Source organism: Gracilinanus agilis, chromosome 5 (genome assembly GCF_016433145.1).
Source record: "Gracilinanus agilis isolate LMUSP501 chromosome 5, AgileGrace, whole genome shotgun sequence".
Lineage (NCBI taxonomy): Eukaryota > Metazoa > Chordata > Mammalia > Didelphimorphia > Didelphidae > Gracilinanus > Gracilinanus agilis.
Window position 1 is genome coordinate 264929023 of NC_058134.1, and position 13727 is coordinate 264942749.

General features: G+C 36.5%; 1 protein-coding gene across 2 annotated transcripts in view; it reads right to left on the reverse strand.

Moving 5' to 3' along the window:
* LGR5 (leucine rich repeat containing G protein-coupled receptor 5) overlaps positions 1-13727 on the reverse strand; it is a 207275-nt gene that overhangs the window by 30421 nt on the left and 163127 nt on the right. For both annotated transcript variants that reach the window (XM_044679732.1, XM_044679731.1), the window contains exons 8-11: positions 12222-12293; positions 8840-8911; positions 8671-8739; positions 8458-8529 (exon numbers count right to left, since the gene is read on the reverse strand). In XM_044679732.1, coding sequence (XP_044535667.1) covers positions 8458-8529; positions 8671-8739; positions 8840-8911; positions 12222-12293 — 285 coding nt within the window. The remainder of the gene's footprint in view (positions 1-8457; positions 8530-8670; positions 8740-8839; positions 8912-12221; positions 12294-13727) is intronic.

Here is a 13727-nt window from a genome sequence, read left to right on the forward strand (position 1 = left end):
ATATCTATATCTATATCTATATCTATATCTATATCTATATCTATATCTATATCTATATCTATATCTATATCTATATCTATATCTATATCATCTATATCTATATATCTATGTCCATGTCTATGTCTATGTCTATATTTATATCATCTATATCTATATCTAGGTATATAGATAGTGCTTTGCATATATAAGTTACAGCTCTTACTATTATTGAGAAAAAATATATACTCAGATATACAAATATATATGAAATATATAAATGAATTTTAAGATGTCAGAAACCCCAAGGAAGATGAGGTCAAAGATGTCAGTAATAGGTTGGCAGAGGCATTACACAGAAGGAAGTAAGGAGAGAGTGCATTCCAGACATGAGAGTGATAGCATATGCAAAGGCATAGAGGTGGGAAATGAAGGAACCAGTAGCTGGCCCATTTGACTCAGTTTCCTATATTCCCCAAATTTTACAACGTTCTCACAATATTCTAGACTGACACTGTATCCATGAACTTAAATCAGACATATCTTCTAACAGAAGTAGAAATGCCTGATCTATTTTCTAAACTGGTAATTCATTCATTTGCATCCTTAGTTCATACACCTTAATGGGCTACATAAAGACCTTTGGAGACTACTTTATGTGTTTGTTGTTGTTGTTGGAGGAAGGATTATCCTACACTGAATATGGATTTTATGGCTATTTATATGCTAGGGGGTCCCATGAATTTTCTTTCCAAGGAAGATGAGGTCAAAGAAGACAGAGACACCAAAAAATTCTCTGTGGGAACAAATTCCTGGTTTCCTGGTCTGCCAAAAGGAAAAGCTCATTTCTTCTGGCTGTGTAGCCCATTTCCCAAGTGTAATGGAAAGAGCACTATACTAAAGGTTGGACTATAAACAGTGGATAGGAATATGTATGCATGCATGTATGTAGATGTATAATAATAATTTATTATAATGTTAATAAAGAATCATAGAAATTATTCTATTAATTATATATACATACTTATTATATATGATATAATAATGCTTATTATACATAATATAATGATATATAATAAAATTTAAATACATATGAACATAAAATATAATATAAATATGTAAATATAATAATATATAATTTTATATGATAATATATAATAAAATAACACTCGTCTCCCAGACTTATTGTGGGTATAAAACGAGTTAATTATAATAGTAACAACAATAATGCTGATATATAGATAATGCTTTAAGGTTTACAAAGCTCTTTACATATGTTATCTCATTCGGTCGATCCTCATATCTCTGAGATACAAACACTGACATAGGCACTTGAACTCACACACACACACACACACACACACACACACACACACACACACACACACAGCCTCTGAAATTTTGTCAAGAATGCTTCCTAGGAGGCATTAAATGAGAATCTTAAAGCTGGAAAAAACCTTGGAGATGATTTATTTAATCCCTTCCAATTTGTCAATGAGAAATTGAATGATTGCCCCCAATTCACAAGTTAATTAGTGGCAGGGGTTAGAACCTAGTTCTCTTGAATCCCAAGTCCAAAGTTTCATAATGAAAGTTTACTATCATTTGATTATCTGTCAAAGATTGATCAACATTTGTTAAGAGTTTGTCAACAAATTGATGTTTAAAATTAGTCTTTTTTTTCATAAGGGATAAAGGAAGAAATTCATTCATTTGGAAGCAGAATCACAGAACCTCAGAAGTAAGAAGGACCCAAGAATCTCATCCAACCCATTTCTATTTTTTTAAAACTCTTCCTTTCCACCTTAGAATCAATACTGTGTATTGTTTCTAAGACAGAGGAGCAGTAAGGGCTAGGTAATGAGGGTTAAGTGACTTGCCCAGGGTCACACAGCTAGGAAGTGTCTGAGATCAAATTTGAACCCAGAACCTCCAGGCTCTAGGCCTGGCTCTCAATCCATTGAGCCACCCAGCTACTCCTACACCATTTCTGAGTTAGAATTCCCTTATGTCATAATATCCTTGATGAACAGTTATCTGGGTTTGCTTAAAGATATCAGATCTTTTCTTGAGGACCAAAGATACTCACTGAGGTTCTACCTGTACCCACTGAGCAGTGCTTTAGGGAAGAGGAGTATGGCAGGAAGCAGCATCACTTGGAGGAACATAGATTTAGAACCAGAAGGGTCTACAGAGGTTTTTGAGTTCTATCACCTCATTTTATGGATGAGGAAACTGAGGCATACAGAGGTTAAATGACTTGCTCAGAGTCACACAGTGTCTGAGGCAATATTCAAACCATATCATCTTGATTTCAAATCTAGCTAGCTATAATATCATGCTGACTTAGTCTAGAGTGTACAATTTGTGTTAAAAAGCTATTTTACTTAATTTTGAAGAAGCAAGACCAGTGATCATTTTGGGTGAGAACAATAAATAACATCAAACTTGTGTCTCTCCACAAACAAAGGTACCGAAATGAAGATAAAGACTAAATTATATGTGATCATATGGCATATATTAGTGGCTAGGGTGGGCGACCAATCTTGATGCTTTTTTGGATGACATCTATGATTTCATCCATGTTGTGGAAACTTCTAATGGATGTAGATGGACAACTTTTTTGTGACATAGTCTTAGGGAGTTGCCTGAGGACAATAAAAGGGTAACTAACTCTTGAAAAAAAGCCACACTCTTCCTTTCTGTCTTAACAACTCTAAATTAAAAGGCTAGGCAAATGGGGTTAACTGACTTGCCTAGGGTCATACAATTAGGTTGGTCCAAGCCTGGATTTGAACCCAGGTCCTCTTGACTCCAGGTTTGGTGCTCTATTCATTGTGCTACCTACCAGTCCCTTAAGTAACTCTTCAGGGTCCCACAGCTAGAGTATAGCTGAACTAAGACCTAAACCCACGCATTCCTGACTCTAAGACCGACTGTCTATACACTATGTCACACTATTTTACAAATTAGACAATTCTGGCAAAAACAAAATCCCACAATAATTCTTTCTTACTTTTCTCCTTGAATTATTCAAATTATTATTTCAATGTTTATTTTACTTTGTCTGAGTCGACATAGTTGAAGAGTTATGTGCAGTCTACTAACTTTACTTCCATATTTAGAACATGGAAATGTTTACAATATGTCCAAGAATCATTTGAATAGATTGGCACCCCAGCAATTTGTCACTGATGCCAAAATATAATGACTAGAAAGACTTTTAATGCTGAACATATTCAGAGTGATCTAATACTTTAAATATGGGCTCCTGGCATATTCACAAAGAAACCAAGAATAATTACCATCAATAATACCAAACCCAACGTTGTGGAATAATTATAAGAGGAAATGTCAGCATATTGCTTAATTATTGGTTGTATGGTACCTCATCTGAAATCAGATTAAAGGCTTAGACATTAGACTATTGTGTTAATGAAGTCCCAGTTGTGTTTCTTATTTAGTTTCTACATAAGAAACAACTAATCAAAGTCCTCACCTCATCAGATTCCAGGTAGACTATTTCTGTACATGAACAGACATTTAGTTTTGCAAAGAAAATCACTTATTTAACAAAGTCTCTTGGGTGAAAAGTCTCTTTTGAATTCACATGGTTCTAATCTGTCCTTATTTCCTTTTCTTGGAAACAGCTTTGGAGGGGTTTCTAAAGAGGTTTCCCCCTTCTCCCTGCCTCTAAGTCCACCGTTGTGCATAGAGAACGACCTACCCTAAATCCCATGTTAACTCGCTAGGTTCCATTTTGTTGATGGAAGCCCTTCTCTCCACCAAATGCTGGCGTGGTCTCCTTGTCACTGAATGCCGTATTTGGTGTATGTGTGAGAAATACGTGTCTGATATTTGCTAGTCTAGATATTGATCACATGACACATTTCCAGAGTGGTCTGAGATTGGAATGGTGGCATCGTGGTGGTATTGGTGATGGTCATGGCACAGGCTCGAGGCTCAACTGAGGATGGCTAGGATTTTTTTCCCCCCTTATACAGGAGCAATCATGTGTTGGGTGGTGGCTAATCAGGATAGTGACTGAAGTTCTCTTGTGACCATTTCTGGTTGGTAACCTCAGTTGGTTAGAGTATGGTTTTAATGAGCCCACATTTACAGGTCTGAGAGGACCAGGTAGGTACACTCTATGGTCAACTAACCCTGACTCTGTTCCCCTGGTTAGGCATTATGGAAACATGTTGCATTGATCACCAAAGGGGCTGGGTAGAACCATGGGGACACATGAGTGCAAATATGTTACTGTAATAGGAGAACTGCAACTCAATACATATGGTAGTGGGTTAGTGACAATGAGTTTATATATCAAGGACAGCATATTATTTGCTTAGAATTAATTTTCCCTTGACATAAACTGGGCTTGGGGTTGAGGGATGCTTTCTACATTAACCTCATATGCAATTACCACACTGGCATCATTCATTTACATATTTACTCATTCATTTCACAAGCATTTACTTTTATTTTTAATTTTTTAACCCTTATAGTCTGTATGAGAGTTGATATTAAGCATCGCTTCCAAGGCAGAAGAGTGGGAGGTAGGTAAGGGCTAGACAATTGGGGTTAAGTGACTTGCCTGGGGTCAAATATTTATTAATCACCTATTTACCGGGCACTGTGCTGAATTCTGGGGATTCAAGACAAAAGAACAGTTTTTGCTGTCAAGGAGTTTGCTTTCCACTGGGGAGAGGGATGAACCCAGAGAAATCAGTATGAAATAGAGACAAGGGTACAAAGTAATTTTAGGTTGAAGGAACAACTAGGGGGATTGGGAGAGACTTTGTGTAGGAGCTGGCACTTAAATTGAACCTTAGTGAAAGCTTTGGATTCTGTAAAGACCTGGTGAAGAGGGAGGGCATTCTAGGCATGGGAAATGACAAGGCGTGGAATTGGAAAATAGAGTAATGTGAACGGAGAAAAGCAAGTAAGTGTATTTGCCTGGAATTAAGAGTACCTGAAGGAAAGTGACACTGAGAAATATACCTAGAATCACCCCAAGATACCAAACAAGAAATTATATTTTACAGTTCCTCTAGTCATTAGTAATCCCTGCTCTCCTTGAAAAACAATCCCTTTGTTTTTATTTTGCATTTTTTCCCATGATGTCTCCCTTGTTGAATTAATTTTGTTTTTAAACTTTTGTATTTGATTAATTAATTTTGTTTTAGTAATATCATTTTAATTAATTAATATGTTTTGATCAATTAATATTGTTTTAACTTTTGTATTTGAATCTACCACATTATGTGCTTGGAATATAATAAATGCTTATTGAGTTGACTCATTTATTCCAAAAGGAAGGAGCCACTGGAGCTTCCTGAGTAGGACAGTGAAGAGTCAGACCTGGGATTTGGGAGTATCAATTTGGCATGTGTGTAAGTGGATTGGAGAGGGGTGAGGCTCAAAGCAGGAAGGCCACTAAGGAGCTATTGCAATAGCCTGGGCAAGAGGTAAGGAACATCTGAAGGAGGATGGGAAAGTGGGAGCCTGCAGAGAAGATGGTGGTGGTGATTGGTGTTGTGGAAAGAAAGCCAAATGGGGGTAGAACCAAATGTGTGGGGACATCAATACTCTTTTTCATCATGTGCTTTGTCCCTATCACACTCTGCCTCCTATTACATTTCTCTTTCACCTCTATGTAGGTATTTTCCAGAGCTCTCTTAAGCTCCAGTTCTGTATTGCTAAACTACATATTGCACATTTCTAGTTGGATGTCCCATAGGAAATCTCTAAAGCTCCCCCTTCTAAATTCTTCACTCCATTAAAAAAAAAACTCTTACCTTCTATCTAAGCAACCATTCTAAGACAGATGGACTAGGCAATTGGGGTTAAGTGATTTGCCTAGGGTCACCCAGCAAGGAAGTGTCTTACACCAGATTTTAACCCAGGTCCTGCTACCTAGCTGCCCCATGTATCCATTAATTTATATATTGCTCCCTACATTAGAAATGCAGCCTCCTTAAGTCAGAGATTTCCTGCTTTTTCTTTGTATCCCTGGGGGCTGGCATATATTAAGTGCTTAGTAAATTATTGTTGATAGATTATTTTTCTCCTCCATGAAAAATCTTTCATGGATGAGACTATATTATCTTTTCATCACTAGTGCCTAGTGGTGAGCACAATTTTTTTTTAGGGGGGATTGCAGTTGTGATTTTATTGATACAAGGAAATCCCTGAGGAGGAAATTCCAATATAGACCGACAATTTACAGCCTTGGGAATTTTTTTGGTGGGCATATTGATTGATGTTGATTGAGTTAAGTGACCTGCCCAGGATCATATAGCCAGAGGCATGTATGTAAGAGGCAGGATGTGAACCCAAGTCTTTCTGAATCTGAGGCCAGCTTTCTGTACACTTTCCAACATTATATTTCTGCTGTGCCTTTAAAAAGGCACTTGGTGGCATAGTGGATAGAGTACTGGACCTAGAGTCACCTGAAATTCAATTTTAGGCTCAGACACTTACTAGCTGTGTGACCTTGGGCAAGTCACTTAATCTGTTTACTTTAGACTCTTCAACTGTAAAATGGGGAATAACACCCACCTTGCAGGGTTGTTGTAAGGATCAAATGAGATATTTGTGAAAGGTGCTCATTCCAGTATCTGGCACAAAGTAAGTGCTGTCAGAAATTATCATTCCCTTCCCTTTAATAAATTTTTGTTCAAATGAATGGAAGCATAACAAAGAAGACTTTATAACAACATCATAATGATGAATCTTCTGTATAATATTAATTTATCACTTAAATATATTTTAATTTCCTCATATGGGGATAAGAATAGCACCTGGAAAGAGCAAATCAGGTAAAGTTCTATGTAAACATTAAAGCACTATAAGTTAGCAGTTATATATTAATTATATATTTTATTATATGTAAATATAATAAATATATATTTGTTATATATTACATCAGATAATATATTATTTATAATTTCTATATAATTATATACTATAAATAAACTTTTTATTATTAACAATAATAATTTATGGAAGTTATGGATATATAAGCTATTACTACAAATAACTATTATTATTATTATTGCTGATACAAAAGATATGCAGAACAACTAGCCCAATGATCATATGAGAGGATATTTGTAAAACACTTAGCACAGTACCTGGCATAGAGTAAGTACCACGTAAATGTTTATTTCTTTCCCTTTCCCTCCTTTCTTATTCTATATTTTTTCCAAATTCAGAATGAGAGGCAGGATAATATAGGAATAGGACTATGGGGAGGGTTAGTCTTTATCACTTCTCCCTCTTATTGCTAATATGAAAAAGTAGCATGCTACCTCGCACCTGGTAGGGGCTTCTTAGGTGTTTTTTAAAAATTCAATTGATTCAATTAAATACATCTTGAGAAATGAGGAGAGAGGCATAAATAACTCATACAGACAGTTTAAACGTTAGCCATGACTGTCAAAGATATATATAGTGCCTACACTAAAGGAAGAGTCTTTGGCAGATTTTATCAGTGTGTGTGGGTCCACCAATTACACTTTTGTTTTTTAATATTTAATTTTATTTTTTCAAAGGACAAAAATCTGTTTTCATTCCTTTCCACCTACCCTTCTCCATGGAAAAATACGTAAATGTAAAAAAATGCAGGAGTTTTAAGCAAATAAAAAATCGGCTTTGTCAATAAACCAAAAAAATAAGACACCAAGACCAAGAGAGAGGCTATGGGAAGTAGGCACATTCATTCACTGTTGGTAGAGTTATGAATTGGTCCAGTCATTCTGGAAAGCAATTTGGAATTGTGCCTCAAAAGTTACGAAAACTGTGTGTAGCCTTTGACAAGATAATAGGCTTATCTCTAAATATATCAAGGAAAGAGAAAAAGGACCCATATGGACACAAATATTCATGTCAACTCTTAATTCTCTTGTAGTCAGAAAGAATTGGAAACTTAGAGGTCCCCATCATTTGGGAATGTCTGAAAAAATTATGGTAAATGAATTTAATGGAATACTATTCTGTCATTAAAAAAACCCCAAAGTTTCAGAGAAACCTGGGAAGACTTGTTCAAAATAATGCAGAGTTCATGGCTTCATTTTTTATTTTGACATCTATCTTGCACCAATGATTCGTTATAGATTTTTGTTCTGCTCTACTAAATCTTAAGAGTTAAGGTTAATTTTTTGGTTTGTTTTGCTTTATTTCCTTTGTCTGTGAAAGGAAACTCTTGCCAACTGAGACATTAATGGCCATTTTGTGTGACCCAGAAACAAAAGGTATGCACACCAACATATGCAAATGCCCCATTGTGGGACTGGGAGCAGGGATGCCCTTTCATTGCTCACTGGCCCAAAAAGGAATAGTAGAAAAAAGAAGGCTTTGAGACTGGTGAGAATAGAATTTTCTATGTGAAAGAACATCTGAAAAAAAAGATCCCCATGCAACATCGAAGTGGAAGTTTTCTATTTACATGATATTATCAACCTTACGGAAACGTACAGCACTTGGAGATTAGGTAACTGATCACAGACGGTGTGGGGAAGAGAGGTGATCTGTGCTCCTGTCAGGGTCCTATTGAAACACAAAATAGACACATTCTTTTATTCAGGGATTACATAATGCAATACTTGAGTCATGGAGGTTAGAGCTAGCCAGAGTCAAAGCAGTGCATTGATTCTGGACAATATGAAGCAACTGAACTCATGGACTTACAGGCTTTCCAGACTCGTTGTTCCCATCAGATCAGGAAATTCAGTAATTTGTGAAGCACCATTCAGAGTCCTAAAGGGAAGGACACACTTTAAGGTTATTGAGGGAAAGGGTCTGGAGAGGCATAATTTTTCATCAAGAAAAATGGTCTTTGGCAGAAGTAAGAACCCACAGTGTTCTCAGTTCAGGTAAATGTTGAAAAGCAGATTTCCCAACAAGTTGGATTGGATTATCATAGAAGTGTCTGCCAAAAAATAAAAATATGTTAAATGTTAGTATAAAGCTTCTATGGTAAATGGATGATAGTTTGAAATAACAAACACATTAAATCCATTAATATCATTTTGATTGTAAAATATCCCGTAAGAAGAGGCATTGTGGTGTAGAGGATAAAAAGTTATACTTGTGGAGTTGAGAAGACCTCCGTTCAAATCCTGCCTCTGAATCATGTGAGTTGCAGAGCAAGTCACCGAATCTCTCACTGAACCAGGTCTATAAGTTGCCAGTGAGAGTTAATTTGCATTGTTCCCTCCTCTGATGAAATCATAAGTTTGGATTAAAAATAAAGTTGCATAAAGCGATTCTACTTACAAAGTGATAGGTGAATCTCAAAAGAGGTTAAATGAACATTTAGTGATGTACAAAGAATTTTGTGCTATGTATAATTACAAATTTCTCAAAGCATGCCATAGTGACTAGGGAACTAGACTTTGAGAAGACCTGGGTTCAAGTTCTACATTAGACACAAGACTATGTGCAAGTCACTTAACCTCTAGGTGCCTCAGTTTCTTTATGTGAAAAACGAGGAGATAGAATTAGAAAACCTCTAAGGTATTTTCTGACTATAATCTGTGATCTCATGATATTAAAATTAGATGGAGGAATACTAAGAATTGAGAGGAAGTATAGAATAATGGAAAGTACTATCAGAAGACCTAGTTTTGAATGCAGGTCTGGCAACTTATGCTAACTAACACTGTCATCTTGAGCAAGTCCTTTCTCTCTAGGATTCAATTTCCTTGACTATAAAATGAAGCAATTGGGCTGGATGACTTCTTGGATTGCTTCTAGTTTGATATAATTAGATATAATGAAATAAAAAGACTCATTAAGAGTTCTTTATGTTTAAAAAAGAATCATCATAAGGCATTTGCAGACATTGGAATGTTTACTAAATGTTGGTGAAAAATGATGTTCTTAGCACACATAAAAACAATGAGTCAATAGGTCAAAATAGCAACAAGGTCCTAGGTATGAGCTGAAATGTTTGGTTGTGTTGGAATTTTCCATGATAGATTTTTAAAAAATCCTGAGATACTGGCTAGAATTTATTATTTGTTACATAGAAGTTGTTGTGATGGTATTTGCTAGTGAGATGTAATCTCCTAGTTAATAATGGAGCATTGGTGGAGATTACAGTTGGGCTAACCTGCTCTATAAACTGTAGGAGTTGTAAGTTCTCATTAAGAGATATTAGCATGTCAAGAGAGTGATTAAAACTCAACAATGTGGTCCTGGAAGAAAAAGGAGTAAAGGAATGCCAATTTATCTCCCACTGAATGGTGCCAGCTTCCTCTAATGAGGACAAATAGCTCTTCACATTTTGATTTTTGGCCGTGTTGTTGTTCCATAAAGAAATCATTACCTTGGTAGTAGACAGTCAATAGAGACAGACACTATGGATGTATAATTTCCTGAATTACAAAATAAGATAATATTATCTGGCACGATGGGCTTGGTAGACAGAGTGCTTGTCTCGCTCACTAACGCCTCGTGTGATTGTGGATATCCTCTCTATGAAGCCATCGAGTATTTTTTTGGGGGAAAAAAGGACTTAACTCTATAAGAGTAGTTTAGACAGTAGCTTTGTATGACTTTCTGACTTTGTTTCCCTAAAACTTGGAGCTTCCCTCTCCCCAATATCATAATACAGCCCACACCCTAAGCTGTAACCATCATATGTTTCTCGTGGGAAGACATTTTTCAATTACTCATATCTGTTTATCATCTTTCTTCTGCTCGTGTTAGACTTATCATATATCTTTTATGATACCATTTTGGACAGAGCATGCAATTCTTTTTATAAGGGCACATATCCAAGTAAACTAATTAAATCCTTTCAGGAGACTGTAGAAAGGCAGGCCTGGGCAGAAAACCAATGGCTGCTGCATATTTAAAAGATGTGGGTGGTTTGAATATCACAGATACTATTCTGATTGCTAACAGGTCAATGATCTCTTGCTTCAGAATGGGCTTCACACAATGGAACTGATGATGATTCAATATATTGATTTTATTGGTTTTAGGGAAAATAACAGTTACTGTGGGTCCAAGGAGACAGATCAACTTAGACCATCTAGTTTAATGCTATCTTGTAGGACTACAAATTTGTGTTTAAGTAATTTATTTAAGGAAAAAAAAATCATGTCTTTCATTTGTACTTAAGCACTATAAATACTATTTTGCACAGCTGACTATTTGAGCATTCTGCTGTAAAACAATAAATACACAGAATACTTGTGATGTAATAACTGGGAAAAAACCCAACCCTTATCTTCATGGCATTTCACCAGAATGGCAGAATCATGGGATATGTGAATTGGAAGGGATTTCAGAGATCATCTTGTCCAACCCAGGCGTGAAAGAAATCCTCACTAGGGAATACTTTAGTGGCTATCCAGTTTTTGCTTGAAGACCTCCAAGAAGAGACCTACCACCTCTCTAGGCAATCCATTCCACTTCTGCAAAATTCTAATTGGTAAAGAAGCTTTTTCTGATTTTATCCATTTTCTATTGGTCTTTTTGCACCTTCCACCTGTCATTTATGGTTCTGTCCTCTGGGGCCAAACAGAACAAGTTGAATACTTCATATCCTTGTAAACTATTATCTTGCCCCTTCTACTGAGTCTTCTCTCCCAATTCTTTTCATTGATTCTCATGTCATATACTCGGGCTCTTTCTCATTCTTGTTGCCTTCCTCTAGATACTCTCTAGTGTATTGTTGTAATTTTGTAATTATTGTAATTATAAGATTGTAAGCTCCTTGAGGGCTTTTGTCTCTCATTGCATCCCCAGCACTTAGCACAATGTCTGGCACATTGTTGTTCAGTTGTGGCTGACTCTTTGCGATCCCTTTTGGGGTTTACTGGGTAAAGATACTGGTCTGGTTTGCCATTTTCTTTTCCAGCTCATTTTATAGATGCAGAACTGAGGCAAACAGAGTTAAGTGACTTGTCTAGGGTCACTCAGCTAGTAAGTGTCTGAGGCCAGATTTGAACTCAAGAAGATGAGTCTTGGGTCTGGCACTCTCTCCACTGGACCGCCTAGCTGCCCCAATTATGTTTGGCATAGTTAGTACTTAATAAATGCTGATTAACTGGCTTATCAATGTCCCTTTCATGCTGTCATCCAAACTTGACATTAAACCATTTCAAACCTACTTCCATCCATCCATCCATTCTTCCATTTAGGCATATTACCAGGAATAAACATCAATGGAAAAATATAGAAAGTGCAACCAATCTAAGAAAACCCTCCTCTATATGGCCACTTACATTGTTATAAGGGAAGGGTTGCCTACAAATGCTTTCTCCGGTATTGATTTGATATTGTTGCTATGAAATCCCCTAGAAAGAAAAAAGTTATAGTATGGACAGTATTAGCATTGTGATAAAAAATGATCTAGTAGTTGTTTTTTTTTTTAATATGTGGAGGTCACAAGCACCTCTAATGATCACGATTCATAGAGAGAGAATTCTATTTTAAGATCACAGATTGCAAAATGTCAGAAAACAATTATTAAAAATTGTATTGACATGTAAAAAAAAGATACAGTTTGTCCACTCGATTTCAGTTTCACTCAATTCAGCACTCATTAAAGGAGGCCAATACCAATTTTCTATAGCCGTTCTCCCTGCCTTCATGCAGCTTATATAGTCGTTAGAAGGGCTTCTTCCTTTCTTATATTGTTGGGAGCTAGTTACAATGGCAAATCCAAACTTAAGAGCTCTAGAAACGTACACAGCTAAAGAATACTGTGAAAGGATGCCAAAGAGAAAGCTTCATTCCAGGCAAACAGACCTGCTAACTAAAGATATCGTCAACCTTTCTTGACAATCCACATCACATCTCAGGGTCTTTGAATAGTTGGACTTCTACATAGTAATCAAAAGCAGTAACAACAACAATAGGAGCCAACAATGACATAATGCCTAGTATTATAGTGCCAGGCACTGTGCTAAGTGCTTTACAACGTGAGGCTTTATTTTTCAGATACTGCATTAATTCTTTTATCAGGGACCCAGCGTGGGGAGCCCCCAAAGCCTGTATATTAGGGAGATTACTGTTATTCCTGTGTCTGGGATCTGGGTCCAAGAATCTCTCCAGGCTACTACTTTGTGCATTTTATTTGTCTTAGGAATCCCCAAGAACATCCTCCCTTTAAATGGAATTTGGTTAATAAAGGAAGGGGCCAAGGATACTCTTCTAGGGGACAAGAATACCTTCATCTGCTCACCTGCTGATGTAGGGAAGGGCTGAGGGTTTGATGGACCACCTTCTGATGAACTGTTTGCCAATGAGAAATGTTTTGGGATATTCAAGAGAGGGTCTGAATTTATTAAACTGCTTCATGAGGTTTGGGGGCTGGGGGTCAATTAAGAGGGCCGTAAATCTAGAAGTCACTTTATTGTTATGATGATAGCCTAATTGATTCCATCAACTGATATTTCTTACCCAAAATTCTCTCTCGAGATAATTTTTAATTATAACAACAAATATCTCAATTGATCCTTCCAACAACCCTGTGAGGTAGGTGCTATTATTACTCTGATTTTTCAGATGAGGAAACTGAGGCAAACAGAAGTTAAGTGACTTGCCCAAGGTCACACAGCTAATAAGTATTCAAGGCTAGATTTGAGCTCAGGTCTTTCTGACTTCTGATTAGAATCCTTAGTTTCCTTTAGATCATAGCTTCTGTGGCATCTTCTTTATTAAGCTTTTTCTGTGTTCCCTCTAATCATCAACTTTCCTGAAATTAATTTGTCCTTATACATGTTCTT